Raw genomic sequence first — 22,677 nt, 5'->3', positions numbered from 1 at the left:
TTATAAATTGGACAAAATCTCAGGCAAAGAAGGCGGGTTTCGTAATGAAATATTGCTAATCCCTTAAAAATTTATTTTGAGTAGAGAATCTTTCCTGTCTTGGAGAGGTAGCTTTTATCTATGAAAGCTCTAAGAAAGGGCATAAGAATTTAATAATCCTTCAAAAGTTTCAAACCTTGATTAAAAAAAGACACCATTTATCTAAGAGATTGCACTAGTTAAATATTGGAAGTACTCTCGAACATTGATAACTTGTATTTATATTGTGCCTTTAAACACACTTTACAGAGCAAAGATCAGAACTGGTCAGTGTAATATTGCTTTTCTCTTTACAGGATAATTATTTGGAGGCTGCAGTTAACCTGCAATTATTTATTCACATGGGTTTGATCAATAAAGAAATATTGCTCTAGGTTTAAATATGAAATGGAGCAAATAAAAGATTTTAGCTGAATCTTACTGGAAAACTAATGGCATGTTAATAACGTACATTATTAATTCACAAATTGGCCAATGAGTTCAGGGGTTTAGGAGCTATGCTGTGAGCTGTGTGAGTTTGCCTTGCACAGATGACATCTTGCCTTCAGCCTCCCTGTTATTTTTAAGAACTTGCTGGATTTGCACATTAATTGCTCATCAAACTCACGAAAGAAAGGTAGGACTGGAAGTTAATAGTGTAAGTATTTTGCTGACAGTGTGATAATTGTTAATTAATGTAAATGACAAGCTAACACTAGCCCAGAAAGGGAACAATTTAAACTGTTCAATCTCATTCCTACATGCAATCAATTGTTGTTGGAGATTCTAAAAAATGTCAACTTTTTAATTTTTTTTAACTTTTCCTGTCTCTCTCTCTCTCTTAATCCGACCTTTCTTTTCCTGTTTTGTATATGATTTGATTTTAATTCCCTCTATTCTCCCCTTGTGTATATCACATTAGTTAATGTTTCACAGGGTGTCACATCTATTCCAATAATTCAAAGGGAATTAAATTTATCAAATTGGGCCAGGCGACCTGCCTTCTGCTGGAACATTCTATGATTTGAGCTTAGACCAATGCTGTCAGAGAACATTAATGGATAATTTACAGATGAGACAAAACGTTTAAGTACTGAGAACTGTGAGGACGATAGTGATAAACTTCAAGATAAACACAGACAAGTTGGTGGAATGGGTGAACAAGTGCAGATGAAATGCAGGGAAGTGTGAAGTAATTCATTTTGGTAGTAAGAACGAGGAGCGACAATATAAAATAAAGGGTACAATTCTAAACTGGGTGCAAGAGCAGAGGGACCTGGGTGTATATGTCCACCAATCATTGAAGGTGGCAGGACAGATTGAGAAAGCAGTTAATAAAGCAGATGAAATCTTGGGTTTTATAAATAAGAGCATAGAGTACAAAAACAAGGAAGTTATAATAAACCTGTACAAAAACTGGTTTGGCCAAAACTGGAGTATTGTGTCCAATTCTGGGCACCACACTTTAGAAAGGAAGTGAAGGCATTATAGAGGGTGCAGAAAAGATTTACAAGAATGGTTCCAGGGATGAGGAACTTCAGCTACGTTGATAGTTTGGAGAAGCTGGTGGACTAAAAGGAGATTTGATGGAGGTGTTCAAAATCATGAGGGAGCTGGACTGACTGGATAGGGAAAAACTATTCCCATTGGTCAAAGGGTTGAGAATCAGAGGACACTGATTTAAGGTGATTGACAAGAGAAGCAACGATGACATGAGGAAAAACTCTTCACAGCGAGTGGTTAGGATCTGGAATGCACTGTCTGAGAGTGTGGTGGAGTCAGGTTCAGTGAGTGTTTAGGATCTGGAATACACTGTCTGAGAGTGTGGTGGAGGCAGGTTCAGTGAGTGTTTAGGATCTGGAATGCACTGTCTGAGAGTGTGGTGGAGGCAGGTTCAGTGAGTGTTTAGGATCTGGAATGCACTGTCTGAGAGTGTGGTGGAGGCAGGTTCAGTGAGTGTTTAGGATCTGGAATGCACTGTCTGAGAGTGTGGTGGAGGCAGGTTCAGTGAATGTTTAGGATCTGGAATGCACTGTCTGAGAGTGTGGTGGAGTCAGGTTCAGTGAGTGTTTAGGATCTGGAATGCACTGTCTGAGAGTGTGGTGGAGGCAGGTTCAGTGAGTGTTTAGGATCTGGAATGCACTGCCTGAGAGTCTGGTGGAGTCAGGTTCAGTGAGTGTTTAGGATCTGGAATGCACTGTCTGAGAGCGTGGTGGAGTCAGGTTCAGTGAGTGTTTAAGATCTGGAATACACTGTTTGAGAGCGTGGTGGAGGCAGGTTCAGTGAGTGTTTAGGATCTGGAATACACTGTCTGAGAGTGTGGTGGAGGCAGGTTCAGTGAGTGTTTAGGATCTGGAATGCACTGTCTGAGAGTGTGGTGGAGGCAGGTTCAGTGAGTGTTTAGGATCTGTAATGCACTGTCTGAGAGTGTGGTGGAGGCAGGTTCAGTGAGTGTTTAGGATCTGGAATGCACTGCCTGAGAGTGTGGTGGAGGCAGATTCAGTGAGTGTTTAGGATCTGGAATGCACTGCCTGAGAGTGTGGTGGAGGCAGGTTCAGTGAGTGTTTAGGATCTGGAATGCACTGTCTGAGAGTGTGGTGGAGGCAGGTTCAGTGAGTGTTTAGGATCTGGAATGCACTGTCTGAGAGTGTGGTGGAGGCAGATTCAGTGAGTGTTTAGGATCTGGAATGCACTGTCTGAGAGTGTGGTGGAGGCAGATTCAATCGAGGCTTTCAAAGCAGGATTGGATTATTGTGTGAGGAAAAAACTTTGCAGGGCTACATGGAAAGGCAGGAGAGTGGGACTAACTGAGCTGCTCTTGGAGAGAGCTGACTCAAAAGTGCTGGGCTGAATGGTCTCCTTCTGTGCTGTAACCATTCTATGATTCTGTGATTCAATAGGTGTGATGCTCATAATTTTATCAATTCTAACAAGACACACAGTCTGGAGAAACATAGGAATTCCTGGATCAAAGTTCATCTAGTTCACCTTACACCATGCTGGGAATTCCAGGATACAATGCTGATGGAGTTGTTGACTAATCACAGCAGTCAGCTCTGGGCACCACACTTTAGGAAAGATGTTAAGGGCCTGAAAAGGATGAAGAGGAGATTTAGCAGCACGATACTGTGGATGAGGGGCTTCAGTTTTGTGAAGAGGTTGAAGATACTGGGATAAAATCAGAAAGTGCTGGAAATACTCAGCAGGTCTGTCAGCATCTGTGGAGAGAGAAGCAAAGTTAACATTTCAGAACTTTCTGAAGAAGGGTCACTGACCTGAAACATTAACTCTGCTTCTCTCTCCACAGATGCTGCCTGACCCGCTGAGTATTTCCAGCACTTTCTGTTTTTATTTCAGATTTCCTGCATCTGCAGTATTTTGTTTTTATTGGAGAAACTGGGATTGTTCTCCTTAGAGCAGACAAGATTAAGGGGAGATTTAAAATAGCTGTTCAAAATTATGGAGGATGTTGATAGAGGAAATAAAGAGAAACTGTTTCCACTAGCAGGAGAAATGGTAACCAGAGAACACAGATATAAAATAACCGGTAAAAAGCAAAACAACAGATGAGAATGTATTTACTCAGTGAGTTGTTGTGATCTGGAACGCGCTGCCTGAAAGGGCAGTGGAAGCAGATTCAATAGTAACTTTCAAAAGGGAATTGGATAAATACTTAAAAAGAAAAAAAGTTACATGGCTCTGGAAAAGAGCAGGGGAGTGGGACTGATTGGATAGCTGTTTCAAAGAGCTAGCACAGGCATGATGGGTTGAATGGCCTCCTTCTGTGCTTTGTGATTCTATAAAATTTTCAGATGTGAAAATCCCTGCCAGATCTGGGATTGGGAAATCAGAGACATTCAGGTTTCTATCTGCATTTATTAGGAGTCCAATATAGGGATCTGTGTGAACACTGAATAACAGGGAAGATTCCAAACATGATAATGTAAATAGAAGAGTGTATTAATAACACCAATGTCAATAATACAAGTCAACTTTGCATTTCTCCTCCTTTCTCTCCCTCTCTTTCCTCACTCATCATAGAACTTAATGGTTTTGCATTATGTAACTAACTTCCCCCTCCTCCTTCCCAGGAGCAGGAAGAGACACAACTTTATGTTCCCACAGCACAATTGGTTAAAAAGAAAAAGATTTGCATTTTTATAGTGCCTTTCATGAACTCATAGCACTTAACAGCCAATGAAGTACTTTTGAAGTGTAGTCACTGTTGTAATGCAGGAAATGTGGCAGCCAATTTGTGCACAGCAAACTCCCACAAACAGCAATGTGGTAATGAACAAATAACCTTTTTTATGATGTTTATTGAGGGATTAATATTGGCCAAGACACCAGGGAAAACTCCCCTGCTCTTTTTCCAAATAGTGCCATGGGAGGGATCTGTTACCGCCACCTGAAAGGGCAGATAGTGCCTTGGCTAACCACTCATCCAAAATACGGCACCTCCAATAATGCAACACTTCTTCAGTATTGCACTCAACCCACAACCTTCTAACTCAGAGGCAAGAGTGCTATGCACTTTAATGATGTTCTACCTCTGGGTTTTATCCGACCTGCCAAGCAAATATGACAAAATGTCATATCACTAACAAATTTAGTTACGGAAGGCTCATATTTTTATTAATTTATTCTCGGTTTGAGAATCTTTTAGTCCTTGCTACGATCTCTAATCATCTCAATACTAAAGTTAAACTGCATGGAATCTCAAAATAAAAGCAAAATACTGCAGGTGCTGGAAATCTGAAATATAAACAAGAAATGCTGGAAATACTCAGCAGGTCTGGCAGCGTCTATGGAGAGTGAACTTTGTGGAGAGTTCAATAATTTCAGAGCGTGACAGGCCCCCCCTTTTTATTTTTAGTTATGTTTTCTTTTTTATTATTTTTATTTGTTTATTTTTGTTTAGTTTGTTTCATCATTCATTTTTTTTTACCATGTGCCTACCCATTGTATTTTTTAATGTTTGTGCTTTGGGCCAGGGCTGTTTATTTTTCTGTCAATTAACACCCTCTCTCCACCAATGCTTTGTCTTTCAGCACACCATTAACATACCGTTTGCCTTTACTCCATGACCTTCTGGTCAGTTATTCTTTGTGACCCTCTGTCCTATCAACACCTTGCCCTTTGTTATCTCCTGCCCCACCCCACGCTTTATTTGCTTAAAACCTATTACATTTTTAACATTTGCCAGTTCTGATGAAAAGTCACTGACCTGAAACGTTAACTCTGCTTTACTCTCCACAGATGCTGCTAGACCTTCTGAGTATTTCCAGCATTTCTTGTTTTTATTGCATGGAAACTCAGCTCAATGTGTGTGCGTTACAATAACGACATATGGAGTTATTTGCAATAAAATCCTTTATTCTGTCTTTGTAAAGTTTATCATTTGTGAACAAGATGTGTAGTAAGCAATGGCAGTCGAGAGATTGAAACATTTCATTCGTGATATTTTATCACAAGCTATGAGTTCAGTTGAATCAAGGGTTTAGCTCCTTTATCTGAGGAACAACATGTGTTTCAGCTTGCTTCAGTCAGTAGCACTCCTGCCTCAGAACCAGAAAGTTGGGGGTTGTGTGTTGTAGATGTAGCTCCACTCTGAGACATGAGTATATAATATAGGCTGCATTTTGAATGTGCTGAAGTAAAGATCACCGGGTACTATTTAAAGAAGAGAAAGGATTTCTCCTACTGTCCTGGGTCAAACATTCCTCCTTCAACCAACACCAACAAAAACAGATTAACTGGTCATCCATCGCATTGTTGTTTGTAGGATCTTGCTGTGCAATAAAATAGCTGATGTGTTTGCCCAGCTGCTGTATATGTATTCAAATCAACACGCCATTTTGAGAATCGTTTGAAGACCTTTATTTAGCCAACCTCACAGAGGTGACTATTACCAACTACAATTCAACGTTTCATCTGAAAGCTGTGGTCACAAATGGTACACAGAAAGTGGATACGTTCAGGGCTCTGTTTTTTAAATTGTTCTCAGGATGTGGGCGGCACTGCCATGTTTCTTGCCCTTCCATAGTTGCCCTAAGATGGGTCTTCTTGTTGATATAGTGGCCAGTTAGGCCATTTTTTCCAAAGGGCATGAAGAGTCAACCACATAGTAAGAGACCATAGTCACATGTAAGCCAACCAGTAAAGGATAGTTAATTCCCCTCCCTGAATTACAACTGTACATCCATTGGGATTTAATGGCAATCCAATATCTTTCCACACTTCAATTGTCCCTGGTATCAGTCCACAGATTACCCAATTCATTGAATTCAATTTCAATGAGTAACACAATGAAAAGCTTTGGAATAAGCAATCTCAAATCCAAAGTCATTTTTCAAATCGATTCACTTCCTGACTTGCTTGTTACTGCCAAAGCAAATGTAACTTATACTGAGACTGAACTTCCGATTTCTACCTAAACAAGCTTTAGTCTAGCAAACCCAGAGAAGAACTTGCATGGATTTTCCAAGACAACAGTTTTGATCGATATGAACAATTCCATTCAAATGACATTGCAAACAAACCAATGTGGCCAAGGGAGAAATTGTCACTGAATGGGTGATAATCCAGTTGTTGTTGTATCTTCATACTCTCTCCTTGGAGAATAATATGAGGATTTGCAGGCTGATTAATAGTCTGACAGGCCTGTTCATTGAATGCCTCCACACCCCAGCAGTTCACTGAATTGTATTTCTAATAATGGTATTGCCTGAAACAAGAATGCAAAAATAATGCCTTTGCTTCAGTGCATCACACCTAAACAGTATTGGATTGTCACTACTAAAGGACTGTAGCAGCTCAGGGAGTTGAGCCACTGCCTTCTTAGGGTAATAGCTGCCAGTCTTGCTAGCAACGCCCATAACTCAAGAAACAATTGAAAAAAAGATAATAGTACAGTTGTGCAGAAAATTTGTTCTTGAATGGGGGACAATATTCAGGAAAAGATTTCTGAAACAGGATAGTTACAGCTTTAATTAAGGTTTTTGAGATAATATCGAGGCGTGCTATTTTGTCTGGGTGTAGGATTCAGGTAGTAGACAATGTTGTCTAAAGTCATTAAATGTAAAACCTACATTGCTGTATGTGTTCTCAGAAGAAGTTTGGCTGTGTTCCATAAAAGACATTACTCTGGAGGTCAAGTACTTACAAAAACAAACAACACAATGGCACCTTTGTACTGAACAGATTATGTAAATAAGTTCTCATAAATAAACGGCAGTATCCACCACTTAAAATGCTGAAGTTTAAAACGGGCAGTTGCTTCTATTCACCACCGAGCGAAAACCATTAAACATTTACATTAACATCAATTTCAAAGTTGCCGGGTGTGACATCTTAAACCCTCTGCTTATTTCATCCAGAAACAGTTGAGTTCCCTCACCAGATTGTACCTTGTTTACTATACCAAAAGCTACAACTATCGTAAGTACCTGTAAAGAACGCCTCTTTAAGGTGCTCCTGGCACTGAAGCAAGGGCGATGATACGTAAACAATAATACAAAAGCAAAATGCTGCAGATGTTGGAAATCTGAAATGTAAACAGTAAATGCTGGAAATATTCAGCAGGTCTGGCAGCATCTATGTAGAGAGAAACAGAGTCACAGAACTGAAATGTTAGCTCTATTTCTCTCTTCACAGATGCTGGCAGACCTGCTGATATGTAAACATAGTGCAGTACAGTGTGATCCACAGATACATTGGGAACCTCCTGCTGATTACCATCTACTGCCCTCCCTTCATCTGATAAATCAGTGCTGCCCATGTTCAATACCACTTTGAAAAAGCACTGAGGAAAGCAAGGGCACAGAATGTACTCTGGCTGGGGGACTTCAATGTCCATCACCAAGCGTGGCTTGGAGCACCACTATTGACTGAGCTGGCCTAGTCTTGAAGGACATATCTGCCACACTAGGCCTGCAGCAGGTGGTAAGAGAACCAACAAGTGAAAAAAACCTATTTAACCTCATCCTCACCAACATCCAGGCTTGGGCTGATAAGTGGCAAGTAACATTCACGCCACACAAGTGCCAGGCAATGACCATCTCAAACAAGAGAGAATCTAACCATCTCTCTTTGCCATTCAAAGGCATTACCATCACTGAATCCCCCACTAACAACATCCTGGGGGTCACCATTGTCCAGAAACTGAACTGGACCAGCCACATAAATGCTGTGGCTACCCGAGCAGGTCAGAGGCTGGGAATTCTGCAGCGAATAACTCACCTCCTGACTCCCCAAAGCCTGTCCACTATCTACAAGGCACAAGTCAGGAGTGTGATGGAATACTCTCCACATGCCAGGATGGGTGCAGCTCCAACAACACTCAAGAAGCTCGACACCATCCAGGACAAAGCAGCTAGACTGATTGGCACCCCACCCATCACTTTCAATATTCACATCCTCCACCACCAATGCACAGTGGCAGCAGTGTGTACCATCTACAAGATGCACTGCAGCAACCAAGGCTCCTTTGACAGCACCTCCCAAACCCACGACCTCTACCACCTAGGAGGACAAGGGCAGCAGATGCATGGGAACACCACCACCTGCAAGGTCCCCTCCAAGCCACACACCATCCTGACTTGGAACTATATCGACGTTCCTTCACTGTCGCTGGGTCAAAATCCTGGAACTTCTTTCCTAACAGCACTGTGGGTGTACCTACACCCCAAGGACTGCAGTAGTTCAAGAATGTAGTTCACCATAATCTTCTCAAGGGCAATTAGGGATGGGCAATACATGCTGGCCTAGCCAGCGATGCCGACGCCCACATCCCTCGAACGAATAAAAAAAAAATGCATCTGTCCATGACAGTATTAGTACGAGTGACCATCGCACAGTCCTTGTGGAGATAAAGTCCCGTCTTCACACTGAGGACACCCTCCATCGTGTTGTGTGGCACTACCATCATGAAGAGCAGATCAAGCAGCTCAAAACTGGGCATCCATGAGGTGCTGTGGACCATCAGCAGCAGCAGAATTGTACTCAACCACAATCTGTAACCTCATGGCCTGGCATATTCCCCCACTCTACCATTACCATCAAGCCAGGGGATCAACCCTCGTTCAATCAGGAGAGCATGCCAGGAGCAGCACCAGGCATACCTAAAAATGAGGTGTTAACCTGGTGAAGCTACAATACAGGACTACATGAAAGCTGAACAGCGGAAACATCAAGCTATAGACAGGGCTAACTGATCCCACAACCAATGGAGCAGATCAAAGCTCTGCAATCCTGCCACATCCAATCGTGAATGGTGGTGGACAATTGAACAACTAATGTGAGGAGGTGGCTCCACAAATATTCCCATCCTCAATGATGGAGGAGCCCAGCACATCAGTGCAAAAGACAAGGCTGAAGTATTTGCATCCATCTTCAGCCAGAAGTGCTGAGTGGATGATCCATCTCCGTCTCCTCCTGAGGTCCCTAGCATCACAGATTCCAGTCTTCAGTCAATCCGATCCACTCCGTGTGATATCAAGAAATGGTTGAGTGCACTGGATACTGCAAAGGCTATGGGCTCTGACAACATCCCAACTGGAGTACTGGAGACTTGTGCTCCAGAACTAACTGCACCCCGAGCTAAGCTGTTCCGGTACAGCTACAACGCTGGCATCTACCTGACAAAACGAAAAATTGCCCAAGTATGTCCTGTCCACAAAAAGCAGGACAAATCCAATCTGGCCAATTACCACCCTCTGAGTCTAATCTCAATATCACAAAGTGATGGAAGGTGTTGTCAACAGTGCAATCAAGCATGACTTACAGACCAATAACCTGCTCACTGATGCTCAGTTTGGGTGCCACGAAGACCACTTGCCTCCAGTCCTCATTACAGCCTTGTTCAAAACATGGATGAAAGAGCTGAATTCCAGAGGTGAGGTGAGAATGACTGCCCTAGACATCAAGACAGCATTTGACTGAGTGTGGCACCAAGGAGCCCTAGCAAAAGTCAATGGGAATCAGGGGTTGGGGGGGGGGGGTGGTGGTGGCAGGGCGGTGATTGAAACAAACCTCTCCATTGGTTGGAGTCATACCTAGCGCAAAGGAAGATGATTGTGGTTGTTGGAGGTCAATCATCTCATCCCCAGGACAACACTGCAGAGGTTCCTCAGGGTAGTGTCCTAGGCCCAACCATCTTCAGCTGCTTCATCAATGACCTTCCTTCAATCATAAGGCAAGAAGTGGGATGTTCGCTGATGATTGCACAATGTTCAGCACCATTCACAACTCCTCAGATACTGAAGCAGTCTGTGCCTGCATGCAGCAACACCTGGACAACATTCAGTCTTTGGGCCACTCAAGTGCCAGGCAATGACCATCTCCAACAACATTGATTCTAAGCCACTTTCCCTTGGCATTCAAAGGCATACCATCACTGAATTCCCCACCATCAACATCCTGGGGGTCATCATTGACCAAATATTTGGTGAATCTGGTTCTGGGAAATGAGGTGGGACAAGTGGATCAAGTGTCATGGGAAAACATTTAGGGGACAGTGATCATAGTATCATAAGCTTTAGCTTAGCTATGGAAAAGAATAAGCGTCAATCAAGAGTAAAAATAATTAATTGGGGGAGGGCCAATTTCACTGGGGTGAGAATGGATCTGGCCCAGGTAAACTGGAATCAAAGATTGTCAGGAGAAACTGTAACGGAACAATGAGGAGATAGTTCAGGTACAGTCCAGGTACATTCCCACGAGGGGACAAAGTAGGACAAACAAAGCCAGAACTCTCTGGATGATGAAAAAGATAAGCAGATGAAGCAGAAAAAGAGTGAGAATGGCAGGTTGATAATACAAGTGAGGACTGGTCTCAATATATAAAGTTCGGGGGAAAAGTGGAAAACTGGAATAAGAGAAGCAATGAGAGACTATGTGAAGAGACTGGCAGCTAACATAAAAGGGAATCCAAAAGTCTTCTTCAGTAAAAGGGTGGTGAAAGGAGAAGTGGGGACGATTACAGACCAAAAGGGGGATTTACCATTGGAGGCAAAGGGTGTGGCTGAGGTATCAAATCAGCACTTTGCATCTGTCTTTACCAGGGAAGAAGATGCTGCCAAAGTTTTAAGAAAGCGGAGGTAGTTGAGAGGACTGTAGAATTGCAAATATTACACCCATGTGCATTTAAGCGACTCTTGGATAGGTACATGGATGATAGTAGAATGAAGGGTAGGTAGTTAGTTTGATCTTAGAGTAGGTTAAAGGTTCGGCACAACATGGTGGGCCGAAGGGCCTATACTGTTCTATGTTCTATGTTCTAAAAGGGTGTAAGATAAACTCAGCAACTACAGGCCAGTCAGCTAATCTTGGGAAAGCTTTTAGAAATGATAATCTGGGACAAACATGACAGCCACTTAGATAAGTGTGGATTAATTAAGGAAAGCCAGGGCAGCACAGTGGCGCAGTGGTTAGCACCGCAGCCTCACAGCTTCCAGCGACCCGGGTTCAATTTTGGGTACTACCTGTGTGGAGTTTGCAAGTTCTCCCTGTGTCTGCGTGGGTTTCCTCCGGGTGCTCCGGTTTCCTCCCACATGCCAAAAGACTTGCAGGGTGATAGGTTAATTGGCCATTATAAATTGCCCCTAGTATAGGTAGGTGGTAGGGAAATATAGGGACAGGTTGGGATGTGGTAGGAATATGGAATTAGTGTAGGATTAGTATAAATGGGTGATTGATGGTCGGCACAGACTCGGTGGGCCGAAGGGCCTGTTTCAGTGCTGTATCTCCAAACTAAACTAAACCAGCATGGATTTGTTAAAGGCAAATTGTATTTAACTAACTTGATTGAGTTTTCGATTAAGTAACAGAGAAGGTTGATGAGGGTAATGCAGTTCATGTGCTGTACATAGAACTACCAAAAAGTATTTGATAAAGTGCCACATAACAGGCTCGTCAGCAAAGTTGAAGCCCATGGAATAAAAGGGACAGTGACAGCATGGATACAAAGCTGGCTGAGTGACAGGAAACATAGAGTAGTGGGGAACGGCTGTTTTCGGGCTGGAGGAAGGTATATAGTGGGGTTCCCCAGGGGTTAGTATTAAGACTGCTGTTTTTCTTGATCTATATTAATGACCTAGACTTGGGAGTAGAGGGCACAATTTCAAAATTTGCAGATGACACAGCATTTGGAAGTATTGTGAACTGTGAGGAGGATAGTGATAGACTTCAAGAGGGCATAGGCAGGCTGGTGGAATGCGTGGACACATGCAGATGAGAGTTAATGCAGAGAAATGTGAAATGATACATTTTGGTAGGAAGAATGAAGAGAGGCAATATAAAATAAAGGATACAATTCAAAGGGGTGCAGGAGCAGAGAGACCTGGGGGTATGTGTACACAAATCATTGAAGGTGGCAGGGCAGGTTGAGAAAACGGTGAATAAGGCATACAGGACCCTGAGCTTTATAAATAGGGGCATAGAGCACAAAAGCAAGGAGGTTATGGCAAACAGTTATAAAATACTGGTTTGGCCTCAACTGGAATATTGTGTCCAATCCACTTTAAGAAGGCTGTGACGGCATTAGAGAGGGTGCAGAAAAGATTTACGAGAATGGTTCCAGGGATGAGAGACTTCAGTTATGTGGATAGATTGCCAAATATGGTACTGTTCTCCTTACAGAAGAGAAGGCTGAGAGGAAATTTAATGGAGGTGCTCAAAATGAAGAGGGATCTGGACAAAGTAAACAGAGAGAAATGGTTTCCATTGACAGAAGTGTTGAGAACTAGAGGACACCAATTTAAGATGACTGGCAGAACCAAAGGCAACATCAGAAAAATCTTTTTATGCAGTGAGTGGTTAGGATCTGGAATGCACTTCCTGAAAGTGTGGTGGAGGCAGATTCAATCAAGGCTTTCAAAAAAGAATTGGATAATTATCTGAAGAGGAAAGATTTGCAGGGCTACGGGGAAAAGTTGGGACTAGCTGAGTTGCTCTTGCAGAGAGCTAGCAAGGACACGATGGGCCGAATGCCCTCCTGCTGTGCTGTAATTATTCTGTGATTCTTTGATTCTAAATGCTGGCCTTAACAGCACCACCCACATCTCATGAATAAATAAAAAGCACCAGAGTGTAATGCAGCCTTTATCTGCCCTTCAATTTTGCATGTTCACATGCAGCAACTTAACAAAGTGTTTGCAAAAGGATAACATTTGCATTTGTAGAATTATTGGAGTTGATGTTTCTTCTCCATTGGATTCATTGAGCACAGCTGAGGAGCAGCATGTCATTAACTGAATGCACCCAAGTTTTCTTTTCTGTTTGAAATGGCTGGAAGGTTCACTTACAGCTTGAATTTCCTGCATATGTTGCACACTCATATAATGTAATCGTCCCAGGAGCAGGGAATTCTGCCCCATTGCTATTTTTCTGACAGCTTATTGGGTTAAGCAAGTCAGTTCCTTCACAATTCAAGTCTTTCTGAAGCAGTAACTTGACAAGTGCTCTGTGATCCTCCTATCCTTGACAACTAAAGGAGGTTAAGCAGCTTTTAAAGTCCACTTGACTCGGTCTTTTAAGGAAAGATAGACTGAAATTTTTAAAAAACAGGTCCAGCAGCATCTGTAAAGAGAACAGATGGATTAATGTTTTGCCCGCAGAATGAGCTTGCAAACTGATGGTAAAACCAGAATCATTGTTAATAATCGGAAGTGTGGGGGCAGAGTGTGTGGTTGGTGGATAAGAGGTAACACTAACACAGTCTTTAATGTAACATTAGAAACAGGAGGAAGCCAGTCAGTCCCTCAAGCCTATTTTGGCCATTCAATTAGATGATGACTTATCTTCACCTCAATTCCATCTACCCGCCTTAGCTCCTTATTGCTTGAAACTCTTACGCAATAAAAATCTATCAATCTCAGCCTTGAAAGTTCCAAATTGTCCCCCAGCATCCACAGCCATTTGGAAAGAGAATTCCAGATTCCTGCTTTGTGTGAAGAAGTGCTTCCTGATGTTGCCTCTAGATGAGCCAAGCTCTAATTATAAGATTACGTCCTCCTGTTCTTGAATGTGAAAGAGCAAGCAGTCCAAGTTGGGGCCTCATTAGTTTTAACTCCCTCTTCATGATTGGGATGTCTGCCAACTCTCTCCTTTTATGCATACTTTACTCAGGAGCTCACTTATCCTTTAGCTTTCAGTTCTGAGGAAGGATTTGTGCCCAAGACACTGACTCGTCTTCTCTTCTACCAAATGCTGGCCGACCTACAATTCTGAGCTTCCTGCTTTCAATTCCTATTTTATTAGTGTATGAACATGACCAGCAAAGCTGATCCGGTTTCAATGAGACGGTGCCTATCCCTCCTTGAAATACTTTCAGTACGTGTCTCAGTGAATGGGAGTACTAGTTAGTCAGAAACAATTGCAACTGGCTGCCATGTATTTTCTGAATATTTCAGACTTTTTGTCCGTTATTGATTGAATGAGAGATAATCAACAATAATGGTTCAGCATTCGCCATCATACAGGAGAATATATCTAATCTGCAAATCGTCAGGTTGGATAAAGATGATATTTTTGTTTTCTATTGTTTTTTTGTTTGTAAAGAAAAATTTATGAACTGTATTAATGATGACCTAATCGAGGTCTTTAAAATTATGAAAGGGTTTGATAGGGAAAACGTTGGGATGATGTGGGGGAGTCTCCAAAACTAGCAGCAATCAACAAAAAATAGTCACTAATAAATCCAATTGGGAATTCAGAAGAAACTTCTTTACTCAGAGAGTGGTGAGAATGTGGAACTCACTTCCACAAGGAGTAGTTGAGGTGAATAGTATAGATACATTTAAGGGGAAGCTGGATAAACACATAAGGTAGAAAGTAATAGGATATGTTAATCGGGCAAGATGAAGAAGGGTGGGAGGAAGCTTGTGTGGAGCATAAACATCGACATAGACTAGTTGGGCTGAATGGCCTGTTTCTGTGCTGTAACTTTTATGTAATTCTATTCTTCTGAGAAACAGTAGAAGAAGAAGCTGATAGTTCATTTAAGTTATGTCATATTCACATTATAAGAGTAATTGTGTGAAGTTCTGCATTTAAAGTGGAGCCTTGCTAGATGGGAGCACAGGTCAGAGATAGAGCCATAACACTATTGGGCTAATTTAGAAAAATACTCTCCATATACAAACTTCAAGTTCAAAGAATTACAGTCCCTTAACAGCGAAATACTGAGGATGTACTGATCGAAATCCAGGGTTATCTGCTAAATCGTATCAGATTGTGTCCCGTAATCTTATGGTATCTGTAGTTACAAAAATCAACACACTCAAGTGTGCAAATATTGAAAGTACCTGTAGCCTGACTTACATGTGCAGTCCAATTACCGTATTGGCATGCATACATGCCACAACTGAATATAGGACAAACCCCAAACCAGCACCTTAACTTATCATCCCCACCCCTACCATGCCCCATCCTGGGAGAAAACAAAAATATTAATTTGCTTATAAGCTGCACCCCCCAACTTAAATTGAATGCACATTTTTTGCAAATCCTGCAGCTTAGTACAAATTAATATGCCAAACAAAGTGTCAAATGTGACTCCAGCAATATCCACAGGTTACAATCAGCTTACTAACAACGTTAACAAGGAAATATGTTGTAATCACCAGGTGTAAGTTAAAATGAAATCTTTTCTTAGTGACTGGCCCACTAACTGGCCAAAAAGTGTCAATTGAGCCATCATGGAAGTTGTACATGGAACTCCTGCTCAGAAATATATTTTTCTCTTGCATCAGAATCCATTCAAATTCACTTGTTCATCCCCCTACCCCCACAAAAAACCAGGAATGCGATAAGATGGCAAAAACTTTTGCTTTCCACAAAAAGAGTTCACCTAACAACAGGTCTCGATTGATAACCTGTGACTAGTGTGTGACTCCGATTGTGGACAATATGGTGGGCTTTATGGTGAGCCCACACCAGGGTTATACTAGACCAGGTTTGCTGGCGATCCCTTGTTCATTTCATCATATCTTAGATTCGGTAATTCCGATTGACACTGCTGGTATTAGCTCGATTGGGGTTTCTCCAGATATTCTCCTGTAACACCAAAGGAATAACATTAGCGGTGGAAATTAAACTGTAATTGCAGAGGTACATTTGCCCAAAGGTTCAACAACAACAATTTGCATTTATGTAGTGCCTTTAATGTAGTAATAATTGTTCCAAGGTGCTTCAAGGGGCGGCACAGTGGTGCAGTGGTTAGCACCGCAGCCTCACAGCTCCAGGTACCCGGGTTCGATTCCGGGTACTGCCTGTGTGGAGTTTGCAAGTTCTCCCTGTGTCTGCGTGGGTTTTCTCCGGGTGCTCCGGTTTCCTCCCACAAGCCAAAAGACTTGCAGGTTGATAGGTAAATTGGCCATTATAAATTGTCACTAGTATAGGTAGGTGGAAGGGAAATATAGGGACAGGTGGGGATGTTTGGTAGGAATATGGGATTAGTGTAGGATTAGTATAAATGAGTGGTTGATGTTCGGCACAGACTCGGTGGGCCGAAGGGCCTGTTTCAGTGCTGTATCTCTAATCTAAAAAAAAAGGGATTTAATCAGAGAAAAAGGAGGAGCTGAAGGAAATAATATTAAACCAGGTCACCAAAAACTTGGTCAAACAGCTAGACTTTAAGGAGCATCTTAAAGGAGGAGAGATATGTAGAGAAGCTGGAGAGGTTTAGGGAAGGAACTCAAGAACTAAGGGCCGAGGCAGCAGGAGGAACATAGAGATGTCAGGAGGTTATAGGGCTGGAGGAGGTTACAGAGATAGAGGGGGATGAGGCCATGGAGGGATTTGAATATGAGGATGAGAATTTTACATTTGAAGCATTGCTGTATCAGGAGCCAGTGTAGATGAGTGAGCACGGGGGATGATCGGTGAACAGGACTTGATGTGAGTTAGAATAAGGGCAGCAGAGTGTTAGATGAGCTCAAATATATGGAGGATGGAAACGGAAACCCTTCCAAAGGAGGATTTGAATAGGTGAGTATGACGGTAACAAATGCATGGGTGAGGGTTTCAGCAGCAGATGCGTTGAGGTAGGGGTGGAGATTAGATTTTTTTTAGATTAGATTAGAGATACAGCACAGAAACAGGCCCTTCGGCCCACCGAGTCTGTGCCGAACATCAACCACCCATTTATACTAATCCTACACTAATCCCATATTCCTACCAAACATCCCCACCTGTCCCTATATTTCCCTACCACCTACCTATACTAGTGACAATTTATAATGGCCAATTTACCTATCAACCTGCAAGTCTTTTGGCTTGTGGGAGGAAACCGGAGCACCCGGAGAAAACCCACGCAGACACAGGGAGAACTTGCAAACTCCACACAGGCAGTACCCGGAATCGAACCCGGGTCCCTGGAGCTGTGAGGCTGCGGTGCTAACCACTGCGCCACTGTGTGGAGTCAGGAGATATAATAGAGGTGGAAGTAGTTAGTCTTTGTGATGGAGAGGATATGGGGTCAGAGTCTCAGATCCAGTTCAAATAAGACACAAAGTTTGCAACAGTCTGAGACAGTGGCCAGGAAGGAGTCTGGAATTGATGGAGAGTTTGTGGCAGGGACTGAAGGTAATGGTTTCTTTAATTTGAGACAATGGAGTTGCAGAACACTTTGAGGACTGCAATGCAGAGGGGAGGGAGGAGGGGGCGGGATAAGATTGTTCCTTACCCTCTGCCCTTTCTCAGTGTGACGTTGGATGCGTACTGGACCATCCGCTCTTTGTGGCTTTGCACAGTACATCTCGAGCAACTTGAGGTCGCAACTCTGGAAGCAGCACTCATCTACAATCCCTCTGTGTGGTCGCCTCACACTCGACCTGTAGCCCGTGGGTTTGTCTGTATGGGCAAAAATATACATGTATAGTTCTGGTCTCCATATTATTGAAAGGATGTTGTGGTATAGTAGAATGTGCAGAACAGATTCACAAGGATGACAGCAAAATAGCAGAAAGGAAAGCTTATATACTTATCAGGAAAGGCTGAACAGGCTGGGGCTCTTAGAATAGAGAAGGCTGAGTGAGGGGTGACCTGATAGAGGTCTTTAAGAATATGTAGGGGTTTGATAGGGTAGACGTAAAGAAGATGTTTCCACTTGTGAGGGAGTCCAAAGCTAAGGGGCCATAAATATAAGATAATCACTAATAAATCCAATCGGGAATTCAGGAGAAAATTCTTTACCCAAAGAGTGGTGAGAATGTGGAACTCACTACCATAAGGAGTAGTTGAGACATATTTGAGGGAAGCTGGATAAACACATGAGGGAGAAAGAAATAGAGTGATATGCTGATGGAGTGAGATAAAGTAGGTGGGAGAAGGCTCGTGTGGAGCATAAACACCGGCACAGAGCAGCTGGCCTGTTTCTGTGCTGTGGACTCAATGCAATTCTATGTTGTATATATTTTTTTACATCTAGAACAGTAAGTACTTCTGACTAGCTGACAGCTGGAAACCCAACAACTCTTATGATTTGATGCATCATCTGAGACTCTGGCCAGAATCCATGGGCTTGATTCAGGACTGAAGCCCCAAGCAAAGTGACCTGTGCCAAAAAAAATACATTTGGCAGAAGAAATGCTGTGTTGTACAAAATCTAATTTTGGAAAGGAAACGTGTGCTTTTGTTGAAGTTTCAACTATGATAGTTCTTCCACTGTTAGAAGAGGGGTAAAGAATATGGCGGACAACTGGTTTAGACATTCACCAACAGATCTGGCTGGACCGCATAAAACACTATCGGGTCTTGATATCATCTGCTAAAACTGCTCATTATTCTGGGATAATCCTGGAATGCAAAGATCACCCCTGGATCCTCTTCTCTACTGAAAGCCGCCTTCTTAAACCCCGCTCCTCCACCCTCACCTCCAACAACAAATGTGAGGAGCTCATAGATTTCATCATCACTAAGAATGGGACCTTCCAACCAGCTACCTCTGCCACATCCCTCCCTTCCATTAGTCCACTGGGCCATCCTTCCTCTAAGGCTACCCCTTGCCCTAGCCCTAGCCCTAGCCTTGAACTCACATCTTTGTCTATTTCTCTCCTATTTCTTCGCATGCCCTCTCTGAGTTCATCTCCTGCTCAGACCCACCTCAAGCTGCCTCAACCCTATTCCCACTAAACTGCTGATCCCCATCTTCCCCTCCTGGTCCCCATGTCAGCTAACATTCTTAACACGCCTGCTTCTTATTTATCCAGTCGTAGCCAGACTATCAGCTGCAATGACCTCTCTTCCCATTCCTACAACGTTACCTATGCTGTTTCCCAAGGATCTTTCTTTGGCCCTCTTGTACTTCAACATTCTGGGAAATGAAGTGCATTTTTGTTATACAGCAAGTTGTTACGCTCTGGAATGCATGATCTGAAAGGATCGTGGCGGCAGATTCAATTGTAACTTTTAAAATGAAATTGGATATTTTCTTAAAAAGGAAAACATTTCAGAGCTGTGGGGAAAGAGCAGGCAGTGGGAGTAATTTGATAGCTCTTTCAAAGAGCGAACACAGATGCGATGGGCTGAATGGCCTCCTCCTGAGCTGTAAGTTTCTATGAGAATCTATGAATGGTCACTATAAAGACCTGGACCCATTTAGTTCACCTCCTACCATCCTGGTAGTCACATGATATAATGATAATGGAGTTGTTGACCAATCAGAGCAATCAATATCTATCAATGAGTCTACAACAGATTCAGACATGAGGTGAGGAAAACCCCCAGTGGTGGAGAGCTTTGGGAACCAGAGATCCAAAGTCACCTGTTCCTTTTCACCACATTTTTAAACACAATCAGTGGCCACGGTCATTAATGCTTCATAAAAATAATTGCAAACCCATTATGAGGATTCCAAGTCACCACTTTAGATTCCTGCACCTATTGTACACTTGCAGTCTGAACCAGTTACTCACAGTTCAACACAAGTTTACTATTAATCCCAATGAATGAAGGAGGTAAACCTACTGAAATAGAAGCCTCGGTCCCCACATACAAACTGGAGAGCGTCCACCAATTCTGCCCCACAGAGAGTCTCTGGACTGGCTTCCACCCCACTCAGTGTTAGCACACACAGCGTCAGGTAGAAGAGATGAAGGTAGGAGGTAAGGTGAGTCCTAACGACCTGTGGATATAATGGAGACAACAGGCATTGAAATCCAGATCAATGAGTTACTGATGCTTGGTTAATGCTGACTGCTGATCAACAGAGTTCAAGTCCAACGGAAGATGTTTGGTGCTTAGCTTCCCAGTTTAGTTCTTCTCCCCATCCCAACCCCCTCACTCCCCCACCATCCTAATTAGGAGTCAGCCGTGGCTCAGTGGGTACCTCTCTCACCACTCTGCCAGACATTTGTAGGCTCAAGCCCTGCTCTAGGGACCTGAGCACAAAATCTAGGCAGCCACTGCAGAGACCTGGCAATCCTAATCCTGCTCCAGATTACCTGGTAGGTTCAGATTTTGCACCAAAGACTTTAAGATCCCTAGGAAATCACCAGGGAGTAGATAGCAACCATTGCCTTCAATCCCTTAACACTGGCCCACTTAACACTGGCCTGCTGTGAACCCAGGTACCTCATGTTCCTTCACATCCATTGACCTGTTTGATTAAAAAAAGACATCAGTGTTAAAGGCAAACAGCGCAAAGTCCATCTGACATGATTCCCAAACTTGGACCTGTCCAAGTCCCTAAAAACAGGTAGCGTACAGGAGAAAATCTACATTCAAAATTTAAGAGCTCAACAGTCTCAGAAAGTGCTGATCAACTGGCAAAAGTTTTGAAAAAACCTACCCAGCTGCATTGTGTCTCAAACACCTAAATAAAGAACATTATTGGCCCAGAGTTTGCTGTAGCAGTGCATTGGGTGTTAGTTAGACTTGTACCCTGTACATATAAGCTTTCACATATTTTGCATGGCAAATTGCTGGAAGTGAGATGATAACATCACAGCGAGGGGTAACAGAGGCCTGAGTGAAGAGGACAACCAACAGGGTATCTCCTTAACCAATCATATTGAAGGATTGGGAAATAAACAGTGCAAGGACTGAGAAGAAAGTGTAAATTAGAGCAATGAATTAGTGTCGAAACAGGTACAGAAAGCTAAATAAAAGAGGGAAAATGTGGATTAAGGGAGAAAGGAAAAGTAAACAAAAAATTAAGTTTAAATTTTACATTTTTAAAATCTCCACCAATAATAAATCTGAAGGAATGAGACTCCACTCTTTGCAATAGTTAATTTTCAGTGCCAGCGAGGTTGATTGCCAGTAATTAACAGTTGTCACATTGTTAGAAGGATACTTAGACTTGTAATGACAAGACTTAACTTTCTGCAGCGAAATTAGTTCGGATTTACTGCACAGACAGCAGCTTCACAGTTGTTCAATGCATTTCAATAGCGAGGCAGACAGTCAGATGTCATTTTCATGAAGCTAACAGAGCAGCACAAATCCGACAGTAACTTCTGGAATTTCACTTTAACTGCACATCTGCCCCTGAGCTGTACAATTTACTCAGTGCGCGCCAATTAACCTCACCGTTATTTTCAGAGCAAAACCTGGCCCAATGCATTTTAAAAAGTGACAGAAATTCATATCTCATTTGAAAAAATGAAATTCAATTTGCAGTACATCGACTCTTCCAGTTAGCTACAGGACGAACTAATGTCAACACTAATTGCAGTTATTAAATGATACACCATTATCTGTGACTAGTCTTTGCATCAGCTTCTAGCCTTTGAGATCACTGTATGCATGCAGGATTAAATGCTACCTCCACTTCCAACATTTCCTTGATGTTTTCGTCCTTGAAATTCAAAGGTTAATTTATCCACGCATTCTCCTCTGATGAAAGATCTGAAACTTTACACGGTCCCACGCGCACTAGGAATTGTCTCAGCTTCACCACAGACCCAACATGAAAGAAAAGTCACCTCAAAGACTTCTGAGAGGTAGCATTTAGATAATTCTGCTCGTTTCTCGGGCTCTTCCATCACCTGTGAGTCTGGTGAGCTCCCCATTGTGCCCGTTAGCCTGGGAGATGTAGAGACAAGTGGAGAAAGACATTCAGTTCCGGAGCTGCAGTTACATTGCTGTCAGTTTCACACCAAGGGCTAGGGGAATGTTGATCGATTGCGCAGACTTCTTATCTGATCCCATTTCAAGGACAGCGGGATTCTAGTTAAAGAGATTCTTCCTGATCTGCATCAAACACACACACACAGGAAACTGCCACAGAAACTTTCACTTGTCCTGAGATGCAAAAAAAAATGCTTCGGGGAAGTCAGTCTATAAACTAAATCTCTCCGCAGAAAATTAAAAGTTTTGTCCTGTTCCAGACACGTTGTGAATTTCCCTCTTTTCGGGAACTGTTAAAATCACGAGAACAGAGATTCACCGACCAGTAAAAGGCAAAGATTAAAGCCACAAATCAAAGATATGTTTTGAATTTCGAGAGTTTAACATTTATTAAAATGCAGCTTAGCGTTCAGTCCAAGGTAATTCCTTCACTTTTACAGATCAGTCTTTTATATATAAAAAATCCATTTTATCCTTTCCTAATGTAATTTTTTAAACGAGTGTGTGCGACTAGATTTCATTTCATTTCGCCGAATTTGGAATGAGAAGGAAGTGGAAAATACTACATTACAAAGTGAGTGAATT

General features: G+C 42.5%; 1 protein-coding gene across 3 annotated transcripts; it reads right to left on the bottom strand.

Moving 5' to 3' along the window:
- Positions 1-5,405: 5,405 nt before the first annotated feature.
- Positions 5,406-22,122, bottom strand: igf1 (insulin-like growth factor 1). 3 transcript variants are annotated; one of them, XM_068050141.1, is made up of 4 exons: positions 21,948-22,122; positions 19,987-20,143; positions 17,705-17,871; positions 5,406-13,596 (listed from the first exon to the last, which is right to left on the bottom strand). In XM_068050141.1, the coding sequence occupies exons 1-4, from the start codon at positions 22,032-22,034 to the stop codon at positions 13,492-13,494; spliced, it is 516 nt and encodes a 171-aa protein (XP_067906242.1). In that variant the 5' UTR covers positions 22,035-22,122; the 3' UTR covers positions 5,406-13,491. The 3 variants fall into 3 exon arrangements, with proteins under 3 accessions (XP_067906242.1, XP_067906244.1, XP_067906243.1); XM_068050143.1 differs by having other exon boundaries at positions 22,011-22,122; XM_068050142.1 differs by having other exon boundaries at positions 13,505-16,074.
- Positions 22,123-22,677: the final 555 nt, after the last annotated feature.

Source organism: Heterodontus francisci, chromosome 18, assembly GCF_036365525.1.
Source record: "Heterodontus francisci isolate sHetFra1 chromosome 18, sHetFra1.hap1, whole genome shotgun sequence".
In the NCBI taxonomy this organism is placed as follows: domain Eukaryota; kingdom Metazoa; phylum Chordata; class Chondrichthyes; order Heterodontiformes; family Heterodontidae; genus Heterodontus; species Heterodontus francisci.
The sequence above is the reverse complement of the archived record's forward strand: the minus strand, read 5'-3'. Positions and strand labels throughout refer to the sequence as shown.

Excerpts from the sequence above, each read along its gene's own strand:
- igf1 (XM_068050141.1), bottom strand. The coding sequence starts at position 22,034 with ATGGGGAGCTCACCAGACTCACAGGTGATGGAAGAGCCCGAGAAACGA. Across the intron at positions 17,872-19,986 it reads GGACCGAGGCTTCTATTTCA|ACAAACCCACGGGCTACAGG; the intron begins GTAGGTTTACCT and ends TTGCCCATACAG. Across the intron at positions 13,597-17,704 it reads ACACTGAGAAAGGGCAGAGG|ATGCTGCTGGACCTGTTTTT; the intron begins GTAAGGAACAAT and ends TTCTCTTTACAG.